This window comes from Fistularia commersonii, chromosome 23 (assembly GCF_037954325.1).
Source record: "Fistularia commersonii isolate RoL2024-O1a breed Wild chromosome 23, RoL_Fcom_v1.0, whole genome shotgun sequence".
Classification (NCBI taxonomy): domain Eukaryota; kingdom Metazoa; phylum Chordata; class Actinopteri; order Syngnathiformes; family Fistulariidae; genus Fistularia; species Fistularia commersonii.
In genome coordinates this window covers 3357315-3371472 of record NC_141306.1, presented here as the reverse complement: position 1 = coordinate 3371472, position 14158 = coordinate 3357315, and the positions used below count along the sequence as shown (strand labels likewise).

At 48.7% G+C, this 14158-nt stretch overlaps 1 protein-coding gene across 1 annotated transcript; it reads left to right on the top strand.

Moving 5' to 3' along the window:
- Positions 1 to 1832: 1832 nt before the first annotated feature.
- On the top strand, positions 1833 to 3800 carry purg (purine-rich element binding protein G). Its single transcript, XM_086170145.1, has one exon. It carries the CDS (start codon positions 2135 to 2137, stop codon positions 3260 to 3262), a length of 1128 nt encoding a protein of 375 aa, XP_086026271.1. The 5' UTR covers positions 1833 to 2134; the 3' UTR covers positions 3263 to 3800.
- Positions 3801 to 14158: the final 10358 nt, after the last annotated feature.

Sequence of the window (14158 nt, the reverse complement as noted above, 5' to 3'; positions counted from 1 at the left end):
CGCGGTACTCCGATCCCTCCGTCTTGGCAGGGGAGACACGTGTGAAGGCACCTGGCCGAGCTGCTGCTGCTGCTGCTGCTGCTGCTGCTGCAGCGTCCACGCTTCCGCTGCAGACACTGCAGCAGTGAGAGCGGGCCTGCGGGTCCGCACCTCCACGGTGTCTTCTCAAATGACAGCAGACGCCGTTTACCTCCCCGCTCAGAGAGAACGAGCGCCGGACAAACACCGACCTTGTGTTCTCGAGCCGTAGTTTTGTCGTAAACTGATAAATCCGCGTGGAAATGATGTTTCACGGCCGCCGCTCCTTTCGGAAAGACCTCTGTCTCGCAGTCAGTTGCCGATTCAGGGCTTTTCCCCGGTTCCCGAACGGCTCGGAAGTCGCTCCACGTGGGTTATCGGCCTTGCTGGTTCATCTCTTCCCACAGAGTGTGTGTCTACGGATGTGTGTTTTCGGGCCAGAGTGCACCACGGCAGGGACGCCATACTTGCAATTGCACAGTTTGGCCACCGAGCTGAATTGCCTCACACTCTTGTTCCTGGAAGCTTGTCTTGCACGGGAGCATTTAACTGTCTGTGTGTGTGTGTGTGTGTGTGTGCAGTCCTGCTTCCAGTGTAGGTGAATGGCCTCGGGCTGCGGCTTTTGTAGCGATGAATAGTGATGAATGGAGGCTGTAACCGGTTCCCTTTGTACATCCATGTATCAGGTTTTGGCGACGAGTTCACCTTCGCCCGTTTCACCGTGAGCTCCCAGGCGTTTCACCGGTTCCTGGCCGAAGTGATGGATTGTGTTCGGCCGGGGATCCTTCGTGCTCGGGTTTCTCTCCCGGCCGCCATGATGGTGTCTTTGCCGAGCGGCACGTCGTATCGCAAAGTCACTCTGAATGAAAAACGGTTTCGGGGATGAGCATTTCAAATCGCACCTGATCCCTCCTCGCCCGTGCGGCGCGCACGAGCGTGCGAAGCGCTCTTTAACATATTTATCGGGGAAACAACAACTTTTGAACGCCGCATCAGTAGTTTAGCTCTTAAATCAATTGTTATTGAGCCACAGCTGACTGACTTGTATTCAACACCAGCGGAATTTGAACTGTGTGTGTCGTCAGGTTAAATGTAAAGTGCAATAGATGCATAATGTGATGTTGATAATAGGAATAGCTTTATGAAAGCTCTGGGTTATAGTGCATGGAAATGTGCGCTTAAAAGGTACGGCGGTGACCAGTTGCAATGCTAATATTTCAATTTGAATATTGCATATATATGTATTTATATATACCATCTACTTTCTCCATGGCAACGAGTCCCTCCTCCGAGATCTCCAGTGAGAAACACAGATCTCGCGATGACTGACTTCTACTTTACAGCTTCGATCGATGACCCCCGGGGGACACCACGAGATATTTTTAAATTCAATTTCTCTTTATTTTATTGCATGTTTCTGTAAAAGAGGCGGGTTCGGCGTCCAATCTCCAAATCATGATATGTCACCGCGATTTTCCGGGGTGCAAAGATTTCGGGTTCAAACCCCGACGATGACACCCCTTCCCTCCCCTCCTCCCCACGGGGCATCCACGCATTTCCCGTCCACGGCGGCTGCAGATCCCCCTTCCTCCTCCTCCTCCTCCTCCTCCTCCTCCCCACCTTCCCCTCCTGCAGCTGCAGAGCCGTGGCTGTTTAAAGCGTGTCTCTTTAACGGAGGTATTCTCAGGACGTGGAGGGGGGGGGTGTGGGTTCATCGGGTTCATGTAGTATTGGACGCCTCCTCCCATTTCAGGTTGGCTGCTTCCCCACGGCTCCCTCGGTGCAAAGAGGGGTCTCGCTGCGAGGCGTGCAGGTGATGGAGGACGGCGTGGACCTGCGTGGAGGACATGGCTGAATAATCCTGCTTTGACCTTTTTTTTTTTTTTTTTTTTTTTTTTTATCTTTTGTTTTTTTTTTCCGCACTATATATATATATACATATATATATATTTTTTTGTTGCATTCTGCAAACTCGATGATCCCAAACTAGCTGACATCTTCGGGTCATTCGAGGCGACTGGTTTCGGGCTCCAGATGCCCGAGTGAGCCCCTCCGAGCCCCGGGGATGGGGGGAGTCGCTTTGTCCTGCGCCGAGAACCGCCGGAACATATAAATCATGATGGCTGATGGATGTTGCAGGGGGATGGAGAGAGGCAGGGGTAAGATTGCATCAGATTCTCTGTCCAGAGCCGCGTATCCCCAGCAGTATGTGCAGAGCGGCGCGCAGCAGCAGCAGCAGCAGCAGCAGCAGCAGCAGCCGCCGGGTAACGACATCCAGGAGTTGGCCTCCAAACGCGTCGACATCCAGAAGAAGCGCTTCTACCTGGACGTGAAGCAAAGCGTCCGCGGACGCTTCCTCAAGATCGCCGAGGTGTGGATCGGCCGCGGCCGCCACGATAACATCCGGAAGAGCAAGCTGACGCTGTCCATGTCCATGGCCCCGGCGCTGCGCTACTGCCTGGGGGACTTCATAGATTACTACGCCCGGATCGGGCTGCGGGGAGGCGGGCTGGCCCCGCCGCCGCCGCCGCCACCTGCGCCGCCCCCGCCGCCGCCGCCGCCGCAGCCGCAGCTGGAGGAGCCGGGCGGCGGCAGCAACGGCCAGCAGGCCCGCCGGAGAGCAGCGCAGCCGCCGCCGGAGCCGCAGCAGTCCCCCACCGGCTCGGCCGCGTCCGACGACCACGCACACCGCGTCCTCAAGAGCGAGCTGATAGAAAGGGACAACAGGAAGTACTTCCTGGACCTGAAGGAGAACCAGCGCGGCCGCTTCCTGCGCATCCGGCAGACGGTCAGCAAAGGTCACGGCACCATGGGCTACTACGGCCAGGGCATCGAGCAGACCATCGTGCTGCCGGCGCAGGGGCTCATCGAGTTCCGGGACGCGCTGTCGCAGCTCATCGAAGACTACGGGGACGAGGAAGGCGACGACCGCGGCGGCGGCGGCGGCGGCCGGGCCGCGACCCGCAACCACCAGGACGACAGCCCGGAGCTGCCCGAGGCGGCGTCCTTCCGGGTGGACAACAAGAGGTTCTACTTCGACGTGGGCTCCAACCGCTACGGCGTCTTCCTGAAGATCAGCGAGGTGCGGCAGCCCTACAGGAACACCATCACGGTGCCGCTCAAAGCCTGGGCCAGATTCGGGGAGAATTTCATGAGGTACGAGGAGGAGATGCGCAGGATTTTCTCCTGCCACAAAGAGAAGAGGACAGACGCTCGGCAGGACAGCGAGGAGCAGGAGGACTGACCTTGGCAGCCGTCCGTCCGTCCGTCTGTCCCGTCTGTCTTTTAGATCCCGTTAGCGAAGAGAAGCCCCGACCCTCCCGAGACGCTCGGCTCGCCGGTCGACCTGCCAAGAAGTCGCTCGCTCGTCGTCTTCATTTCTTTTTTTTTTTTTTCTTTCCATCTCTTAGCGCTTTCTCCCGCACTCGCCCTCCACCCCCACGCTTAAAACCAAGAGCGCTGCGAATAAATAAGCCGAGCGGCGCCGGGAATGCGGTTGACCTTTTCGCCCCCCCGACCTCCTCCTCCTCCTCCTCCTTCGGCCGTGACGGTGAGGTTGCACGGGATCCCAGGTAACGCCTCGGCTCTTGCCGTGACTCCGAAATGAAGCCGGACCCCCTTCCCTTCCCTTCCCTTCCCTTCCCCTTCCCCGTCTCTTCGCCTGAAAATCGATCTCAACTTGAATTTTCGTTTTTATTCGCGACGTGCTGGTGCTAAATACCGATTCCATGCTGCGCCGGTGCAACCTTAAACACAGATTTAACCCCCAAATCCCCCCCCCCCCTTACTGCAAATCGAAGATGCGGAAAGTGGCGAGAGACCACTCTAATTTATATTTAATCTCACCTCGGGTTGCGATAGTGAGAACTCAGTGTCAGCGAAAGGCGTTCGGGATAACATAGTTATTAATATTATTACCTTTGCAAGGCTGTGTTGAAACGTCATGACGTGAGAAGCGATTAATAATCATATATAATAATTCTGTAGTGTACAGATAAGTAAGTATACAATATGACCAGGGGTACTTTTCATACCGCCGGCGTGCGATGACACCAAAATTACCCTCCGTTACAACGGTTGTCAAATAAGAACAAATGAATAATTTAACCGCCGTTGTCACTGTTCGTGTTGCATCAGTGGTTTTTCACCGGGGAATTAATGACAATAAGACGGGACACAAAAAAACAGAAGTTGATGTTTCGCACGCGCGAAGACAATTTTATCGAAAGGCATCCGAACGCATAACGGCACTTTTTGTTTTTCTTCAAACCTGATGCATATTGTTGTAATGTGCTAAAAAAATATTGGCTTAAATTTGGAAAGGGTATCTAAATCCAAACGGGGGGTAAAAAAAAAAAAAAAAAAAAAACCCCGTGGAAAAGCGCCGAGCGTGAATTCCACGTCGCCTCCGTCCTTGTCGGCCCCTCGGCGAGGCCTCACGCCTAACTTTATCATCCATCTATACGACAAATTAAAGCGCACCGTATATTTTTTTAACGAAATTATGACAAATTGCACCAAACTTAAATATATATTCAGAGAGTATCTTTAAAAAGAAAGCGGGAGGGGAGCTGTGGATTTGTCCGTATCGGGAGGCCAGGCTACATTTCTGTAAAAGAGGTGTTCAGTGTGTGTGTGTGTGTGTGCGTGTGTGTGCGTGTGTGTGACACGGAGGCTGCGGTTGCAGGATGTGCTGAGTAAATAACCGCCGCTCCCGGGAAGGAAGCGGTGGCGCCGGTGTCACGTGTCACAGGGCCGTAGAAAACAGCGAATCCCCTGTTTCGACCGGCGTGGCGCGTCGCTCCAGAAGTCCCCGATTCACCCCGAGAACCCGACGCTCGTGAAAGCGGGTCGACCGGTCCTCGCCATTCGTCAGTCAATGTGCCGCGTAAGATATTTTAAAAAGTCACGGCACATTATTGTGGTCTTGAAGATACCGAGAGTCGCTAATTGCGTATCGTAAGTTCTTGTCGCCTTGCAGACCGAGCGTCCGATCTGCAATCGCCGAATCTAAAAAAAAATCGAATGATCAGATCCGACTACGGGACGGTGATCAGTCGACCCTCGGGAAAATCACCCCCGCGCTAAAACGCACGGCTTTTTCGCGTCCGCGGCAACGTGGAAAAAAAACCCGAATACAGGATTTCCGCCCGATTGTGACGACCCCGCGTGCCCCGCCGTTCCTGCACTGCAGCGCTGATGGACCGTCGGACGGGTAGAATCTCCTGCAGCGTGTGAAACGCAGTTGTTTTATCGCGGGGAGGCGCACGATCAAGAGGAACGGAACAGGAAGGAACCCTCCGGACCGGCCTGTACCTTCACTCTTTTCTTAGCCGCAGTAGCAAAACAAAAAAAAAATCCCGAGATCACCGAACGAATGAAGATTAAAACTTGCGCGCGATACATTTTCATCCCTCGAATCCAACACGGGCACTTTGAGCAGAGTCACGCCGAGATGACCGATATTATGTTTGTCGCTTTAAAATAAATAAACCTCAGCTAACTCGCTTTGTAGCCTTTTGCCAGGATAGAAAGATGACTTTATGAATATGTCGGGACGGCGTGGCATTTAGGGGACTTTCTCCTGGATTTCAGCGAGTGTAAACCCTGAGAGTTGCGTACCGATAATTTTGACGTCCGCTAACTAGCTAGCATCTTTGAAGCGGGGCTAACGGACGGCGGCACGGCTCCAAACGGAGGCGTTTCCGTTCTGTCATTGGTAGAAACGCTTGGGTACTCGGAATATTATAAGAAGTACCAGAAGTACTTGAACAAAGTATCTACCTAAATTCCCCCTCGTATCGTATCGGAGCGTTTGCCAAAGACGACTGTCCTTATCCAGATCGGAGTATTTCGGATCTCCGATATAACCAGAACAGACGCCGTGAGGTTTTCTGTGATTTGGATCCCGAGGTTTAGGGCGTAAGAGACGTCCCCTTACCGTTTTCCTCCCGTTCCGTGTTCCGATATCAGGTGTCGTCGCGTACGATAGCCTTTCATCAGCGTATTGACATGTATTATTATTATTATTATTATTATTATAATCGACCGGGTGTATATACTACAAATCTCGTACGAGTTAGAGGCGTTTGCTTTACGGCGTGCGATCAGTAACATGCCGTCAGACTGTCTGCTGCGACCGGCAGTCAAATCTGATTAAATCTTAGTCGTTTATCGAAATATTAAATCTTTTATTAACTTCTAAGGCACAGCCGCGATCTTTAAATATTAGTAAAAATACAGAATGAAGGGTGGTGCAACGGCCACTTAAAAACACACCGTTTAAAGATATACAAGAATTCCCATGTCCTTTTAGTCTAGAGGTTTTGTTCGAGAGCTGCAAAGCGCAGCATATCGTACTCGCCGATCGAGATCCCGTGTTTTCAGCGGAGGCATTCGCTGTATCTCGATTTCGTTCCAGTCAGTTGCGACGCCTTAAATCCGCACCGTGAACTCGACCGACTGCTGGGCTCAAAGACGTAGAAGCACTTAGAAAAGTAATGCCTTTAAAACTCTTGGATACTTGAAGCATTGAGAATTGTATATCGTTTCAATACGCACCCTTTTTTTTTTTTTTTTTTTTGGCAGTGTGATAAGTCTTAAAAATTGACCTGTACGAGGAGGAAAGGTAACTCTAAATCTGTTTTTGTGAGTCGACTTCGAAATGAGCTACGCGGCGGAACGGGAACTCGGTCTTACCGTTTCCGTCGGTCGACGCTTTCGCGCCGTCGCCATAGAAACGCATCGTCGGATCTCCTAGCATAGCAAGGGCTCAACAGGGCTTCGACGCTTCCTTTGTGTTTTGGCTGTGCTGTTTTCTTTTCCCCCCCGGAGCGCCGTGTTTTACCTATCTAACATTTACCGGTAGGGGAAGAGATAATCCTGTCTGCGTCTAACTTGTGTTGTTTTTGGCTGAGAATCCTTGAAAATCCATGAAGTGCTGCTTTTTTCTACCGGCGCCGTAGTTTCCTGTACGTTCGACTTTTCCGCGCCGTGTTTTTGACACGAGGAGAGTCGACACCGATGACAAAGGGGCCCCGATCAGACTTTGGCTTCAGGAATAGTTTGTTGTTATGCTCTGTCCTCGGACCCGTCAATGAAACAAACAGGATGTTTGATGGCGTATTGACAAGGATCTCCAGGGCTTCTGCTTACGTGTCCGGCCACGTCCATTTATAGCATTTATTTAATTGCCGGAACCCTTATTAGAACGGATCTCTCCACCAACATCCCGAAAAAGATGGTCGCCGTATCTGTTGTCCGTGAAACCGGAATCCGAAAGGCCAGTGGCTAGATGCAATATGGAGTTATACTACGTTTTCTTTGGATTTGATTTCGGACGGACAAAGTGATATCTTTTGAGACGCCGCCCTTGTTTCTGTTCAAAAACTCCGGGTCAGTGTCATGGAAGTGGCGACGGCGATGCTAAAGCTACTCAGTCGGGGATGAAGGCCGCCGCTTCCTCTTCTTGTCTTCCGCATTGTATCGGCCAACATGTCAAGTAGATTTCAAAGATCTCAGCTCTTCTTGCGTCTTTGTCTGAACACAGCGAAGAAGGAGACGGACTTCCGTTACTGATATATCTATTCTCCCGGTCCTGCTTTCAAAACGCGATTGGAAGAAATGGTTTCGCTGTAAACTACGCTAAGGATAAGATTGACCAAAAGAAGCCTCGTTCGCTTGCGTTCGTTCAATTTGGAAAAAGAACTCGTGTAAAAAGATCACCTCTTACCGGCTCACATCTGAAGACGAGTTTCAAGTTAAGATTTTACAATGACTGTTGATTTTAGGGGGAAAGACTTTGAAAAAGACTCGGGGGAAACTACAACTACCGTAATTTCCGGACTATTGAGCGCACCTCAATATAAGCCGCACCGGCTAGCCGGTCGCTATCTCGGTCTTCAGAATATCCCGGTCATTTTCATCAGTCCGATGTGACGACGAGAAATGTTTTAGCGGCGTGACGCCCGTTAGCCCCCCTCCAAAAAAAGTCCACATATTAGTCGCATCGTTGTTTACGTGAAAAAAGTCGCGGCTTATCGTCCGGAAATGACGGTAGATTCTTTACGTCATTTCTTCCACCGCTATTTCAGTCCATCGCTTTTCCTTCTCGGCGATACGTCGGAGAGTCGCTCCTCTTTCTGGACGCTCCGCACTGATCGTCCTTCGTTGTTCCCGTTCATCCATCCCGCCAATAGAAACTATCTCTGCTCCGGTGATTTTTCTTCTTTTTTTTTTTGTCTGCCAGGTTTCCTTTTTCGGGTTTTGTTGGAACTCATCTATCGGTTGCTGATGGTGTTACGTCACCATTAAGACTGAAATCGGTACGTCGTCAGCCCGAGACTAGGAAAAGACTGAGCTACAATCGCGCTGAGACTTGAGATCACCAGCTCACGCTTGTCGCCCGAGATGACGGGAGCGCGCTTCACTTCAGATTTCCGTCTTCAGTTTTAAGTCGGCGTTTGCCAAAGCGGTGAGGTGTAAGCCCGGCATCAGCCACGCCTCGGCCGCCAACCCATGAGGCATCAATGGCCGAAACTGTCCCGCTATCGTAGTCGGCTCGTTTCTCACAACGATGACAAGGACACCGAAACGGCGGTTGGGGGGCTTATTAGATGTGTCTTTACCTTGAAAAACAGTGGACTTTAGCCTTGACCACCATTGGCTGATTCAATGAAGCGGCGATTCTGGACAAGAGCCCGGACGACGGCTGTCCGGTCACATCCTTTCTGTCCATGAAGTCGCTGTTCCAGGACAAAGAGGAGAAGATTACGGAGAATAGATTAAATGACAGAAAACAAAGGAGGCACCCTCTCAGCATATTTCCAGCATTTGTAGCCCGACCGCTAAACTAATCGCCCCGACCGTTGGCCGGAGCTCCTCGGGAAGATCCGCGGCAGATCCGAAACACAACAAAGAGTGTGTGTGTGTGTGTGTGCGGGAAATCCCCTCCTTTTAAATCCGACGGCTTGTGTGTTTTGCGGCTCGCGAACTTTCGGTCCGGCTTTAAGAGCGACCGATAGTGGTAAAGAATGTTATTCGGCCAACTCGGGTTTCATTTCTCTCGCTCTGAGTCGAAATCTGATTATTTTCCTCGAATCGAGCGGCGGGTTTTCTGGCTCGGTTCCTCCGATGCCACGAGCGCGGACTTGTTTTACGCCCGACGGCCGGGCAGATGAAGGAGCTGGAGAAAAGTCGGAACGGGGCCCCGTGTTTCTTCGTTTTTCCCGAGTTGAGATGTAATTTCGTGGCTGGTTTTGAAATTGCACGGCGGCAGTGTTGACAAGAATAAGTGTGAAAAGGTTTTATTATCGGCGGCGGCCGGTTCTCCGACGCATTCGGATATATGAAAAGCACAGCGTCGGGTTTTTGGTGTGTTTGCGGCGCCGACCGTAAGAGGACGTGATCTAAAATGCCAGAATGAGTAAGTTTTATTTTCATATACGGTAAATAGTAACAGAAAAAAAAATAATAGAGAGCAGTATAGAAAGTATAATTGAAAGCACAATCTGTTATTAAAAATGACAGCTGAGAATATATTCTTCATCATTTCAATTGATCAGATGCAAACATTTTCTGGACGCTGACGCTAGCGGCGAGTCCATCGCACTGGAGCCCCAAAAGTTACCTCCTCCCAAATTTTCCCGACCTCGGATTCGGTAAAAACGGCGAGGTGAAGACGAGGGTCTCGTCCCGGTCAAACTCTTTCACGGATTCGTTTGAATATTAGCGTACTCTCCGGAAAAAAAAAAAAAGCACTTTAAACAAAGCTGCACTTTTGTTCTGCTGCTGTGTAATCAGATGGCAAAGAGGGACCATTTCTATTATCCTGTTTCATGCCTTTTTGTGTAAAATGACAATCATATATTCCTGCATATTAGAAATCTGTCGAGGCGCGGTTTTTAACGCGGCATTCCCTTCCCGGGGCTCGGCATCCCGCGCCAGGCTAGAAATTTATAATCGAAGGTAACGGAGAAAAGAAAAGGTCGCTCGCTTTTGCAAACTGCATAGGTCACTTTTGATTTTAAATGACTCTTTTGGAATATTCACGAAATCCCAGATATTCAGGCTGAACCGATCGCACCTCGAACCCGGCAGAGGACGTCCGACGGGTACGCGACGTCCGTCTGTCCTTCCAGGGTTGCTTAAGTTTATATTGCACATGGTTTAGGTCACTTTACTCGTCAGCGGAGGATCCGTTTTTTCCCCCTTTCGTCGTAACTCCCACGTAAAGAAGCCCCAAATATCATAACGGCTAAAATAGGTTTACGCGCTTTAACCTGCCAGTTTTCAAACTCCGGCGTATTTTCGCAATCCGGCCCGACGGACGCTCACATCGAGTCGGACTCGCCGCGGCGGAGGGCTCTTCTCCTGAAGGGGGGAGTTTATAAACGGAGCCGGTTTATGGGATGGCCTCCACACTCAGCGGGGAACAAAGAAGCAGCCATCTCCATGGCGATGGATGATGAAAAATAATAACTCTCGTTGTATCTTCTCTCCTTTATACATATGTTGCTAACTCACAATAAATGTGACTATCTGGTACTCCGTGGTCAGACAGAGAAGAAATAATAGAGGGACGTATTTCAGCTGCTCATAATCAAGTTTTATACGTTTTTTTTTTTCATAGAGAGACCTCGGTTTGTTTTTGTTTCAAATTGTAGATTAATGTTTTGGTATGTCGCGGTGAAAAAGTGACAAGGCGGGAGGTCAGTTCCGATTATTATTGTCGTCGTAAATGACAATGTCGACCCTTTCTCGTCCCCTCGATTGGCGACGAAGGAAAAAAAAAAAAAACACTTTTACGTCGGATTTCCAATTTTAAAGACGGGTGTCGACTGAAGAGGGGCGAAATCGATTATTTTTTTAAAAAAATCCAACCTTTCACCCGTCGGTTACGGCGAACAGACCGACTCCCTGCATCCGCTCCGAGCTACTGTATATCACATGTGCAATAAAAGTTTTTTTCTTTCAGGTGATCTCACCCCGTTTGTTTCTGGGATCAGGTAGTCAGTCTCTTCCTTCGCCGGAAAACATTTCAGGTCTTTCAAGAGTAAACCGACCTTCGAAAACCTCAACCGCGCGGCGCGCTAACCCGAATCGAACGATTCTCGCATCGATGTGAATTGTGGTTGTTTTTTTGTTTTGTTTTTTCCTGATTTATTTGCAACACGGGGACCGGGGTCGTAATCCGAGCGGCGATCGGCCGCTCCTCGGGTTCCGTAGATTCCGTCGGGTCGGGAGATTTCGTGGAAAATTTGTTCGCCGCGTAGCTCATCGGCGACTCGGTGAGATAAAGTCGCCGGGGAAACGGTCCCGTGAACAAAACGATGAAGGACACGGGCGCCCCGATGTCGACCGACGCTGCTCTTTGTCACAAGTACAAACGGTGGCGCGAAGAAATTCGGGGTGTTTCTTGTGGTCGGTACATCACACACACACACGGAGGCGTTCTTACGCTCCTCAAAAGTCTCGAAAGAGAAAATTGTAGGCTAATCAAGGTTTTTCAAGAGGAGGCTACAGGATGTTGGACTTTGGTGATCTGGACTGTTAACAAAGATGTTTCCAACCCTGAAGCCTTAAATCACCTTTTACAGTTCGACTGTCTCTTCGCTTCGTGTGGTTTGTTCATTTTCTTTATTCGGTTTTTATTTCTTTTTTTTTTTTTTTTTTTTTTTTAGCATATAGAAAGGATGAAGTCCACTGGTCAAAGCCAACACAAAGCTAGTTCTCATAGGATCGTCGCTATACATTTTAGATCACATTTGACGACAAAGTTACAAAAAAAAAAAAAAAAAAAAAAAGAAGTTACAGAGTGTATGTGTATATTTGTGGTTGTGCAGGTAGAGTCATGTGAATGTCTGCGTACTGAACAAGAAGCTCTGGTTCGCCGTTTCGTTTTTGCCCTCTGTTGAATTATCAGAGTAATGGAGTGGGAAGTGTCGAGGTGTACATGTTTGGTCATAATTTGAAAGTGAACTGAAGTGAAAAATGAAAATGTGAAGAGGTGTATATTTAGGTAAATGTATTGTAATACATTGGTGTGTCCTATAGACCCGTAGAGTAAGACAAAAAACATGGACGTTTTGTACTCTAGCACTTTCCTTAATGTGTACTGTATTAGTTCATCTTCTACATGTAAAGTACTGTATGAATATTCATTACTTGCCTTGTAATGTTTGAAATGAAGCTATGTTTAGCAATGGTAACCAAGACAACAAAGTTTTAGAGTGTATGCATGCCATGGTTGGGTCCCAGTTATAATAGAAAAACTATAAGAAAAAATGGTGCTATGTAACATTATATAAAGGTGCTTCTACGGACCCGAACTGAATGCATGCCGAGTAGGAAAAAAGATAAAGTTGATGTCCTACTGCTGTTCTCTAATAGTGCTGCTCCCCAAAGATGTCGGATATTCGGAAATTACTTTTCGTTAAAATGGGACAGCCCTTCGAGGGCGTCGGCGGCGAAGGCGAACACGCGCTCTTAAATTTGGCGAAAAAGAAAACGTGAATGGGGCGAAGCCGAGCGCATTTCGTTTTTTTTTTTTTTTGGGGAAAAATCGTCCATAACGATTCAGCATTTCGGACCGGCTTTTCAACCCGAGCTGTTCGATCGGAGCTCAGACACGGGCCGACGGACACCGTTTCGTGGAAAAAATCCGACGCGCCTGTCCCACCAGCATCTTCGGCACTCGTCCGTCTTACGAGACGCGAAAACGCTTTCGGCGTTTTCGTCCAAAACGCCCCCCGAGGAAGACTCTCGTCCGGTCGTCTGTCCAAACATACCCGTTAGTAAAGGAAGATATTATAATATTTGAACTCAAAGTCACATCGAGACGTCTTTGGCCGACCGACACCTTGTTGGGAAGTAGCATTTTAACCCAAAGACACTTTGTCCATGTTCTTCCCTGGTTTTTCTGAGCTACAACATGGAGGTTGTCCTCACGATCTTTCCGCTCCGGTTTTGCGGCCCGACGACTGGAAACCGAAAAACGGATCAGGCGGCAGATTCTACCTACCTGATGGCGAAACAGTGACGTTTTAACTGTAAATATCACCAAAACCAGCCTCGGAGCTCTCAGAGAAACCAGGCCCCGTTTGCGGCCCGGAGCATGAATGATCTCATATAAAGGTTTTCCACGATCGGCGAAAAACAAAATATGTGGACAAAAGTACAAACGTATGAAGCAGACAAGAAGAAAAGGTTCCGTTTTTACCAAAAGAAACAATATTCTAACGACACGTCGAGTCTATTTTCATTTAATCCGCCTTTGTGACAAAGGTCTAAAAGATAGAGACAATCTAATTACATCGTTTTATACTCAGTATTCCTCAGATGTTTATGTGTTTTACTATTGTTTTATGTAGCAGAATTATAAGACGGCGAAACATCGATGGAGTCTTCGAAAGGTCGAGTTTGAGTTTGTGCTGATTTTTGCTGGAAACAAATCTGGAAAAAGAAAACGTGTATGTTTATTGGTTGTACTGACCATCTTTTTTTATGTTGTTCATTAAATGTTTTACAAGAGTATCCATGCTAATACTTGTGTTTTTGCCGTCATGTATTGATTTTGACGCCGAGATGCCAAATTTTACCCTGCCTGGTAGGACGCTGAGAGTAAAAGTACCTTTCTTTTCTGACAAATAACGTTTTCTTTCCTTACGGGGTTTGAATGGGAAGTTTTGTTTCGGATGAACTTCCAAACCGTAGAACTTCAAATAATTAATTCGGTTGATTGATGGATATATTCGATATATACCGCTTATTCTGCCTATCCCAGCTGACGTCGGGCGAGAGACGGTGCTCATCCCGAACCGACCGCAGGACGGCTCATAGAGAAATACAAACATTCCCTCTCTCTTTCACGTGTCTGGGGAATTTAGGATCTCCTGCATATTTTTTTTTGGACCGTGGGAAACCGGTGTAGAGACGGGGGAAAGCATTGAAACTCCAAAAAAAAAACAAACAAAAAAAAAAAACGGCAGACTCAGTCCAACCGTTGTTCAATTTCCTCCAAAAAAATACACCCGGTTTCAACCATTTCTCGGTTTTCAGCGGAAAATGTATCCACAGACGACTGCGGTTTGACTTCCTAAAGATCGAACCGTCACAGCGAACATAGTTTTCATCCAACTTA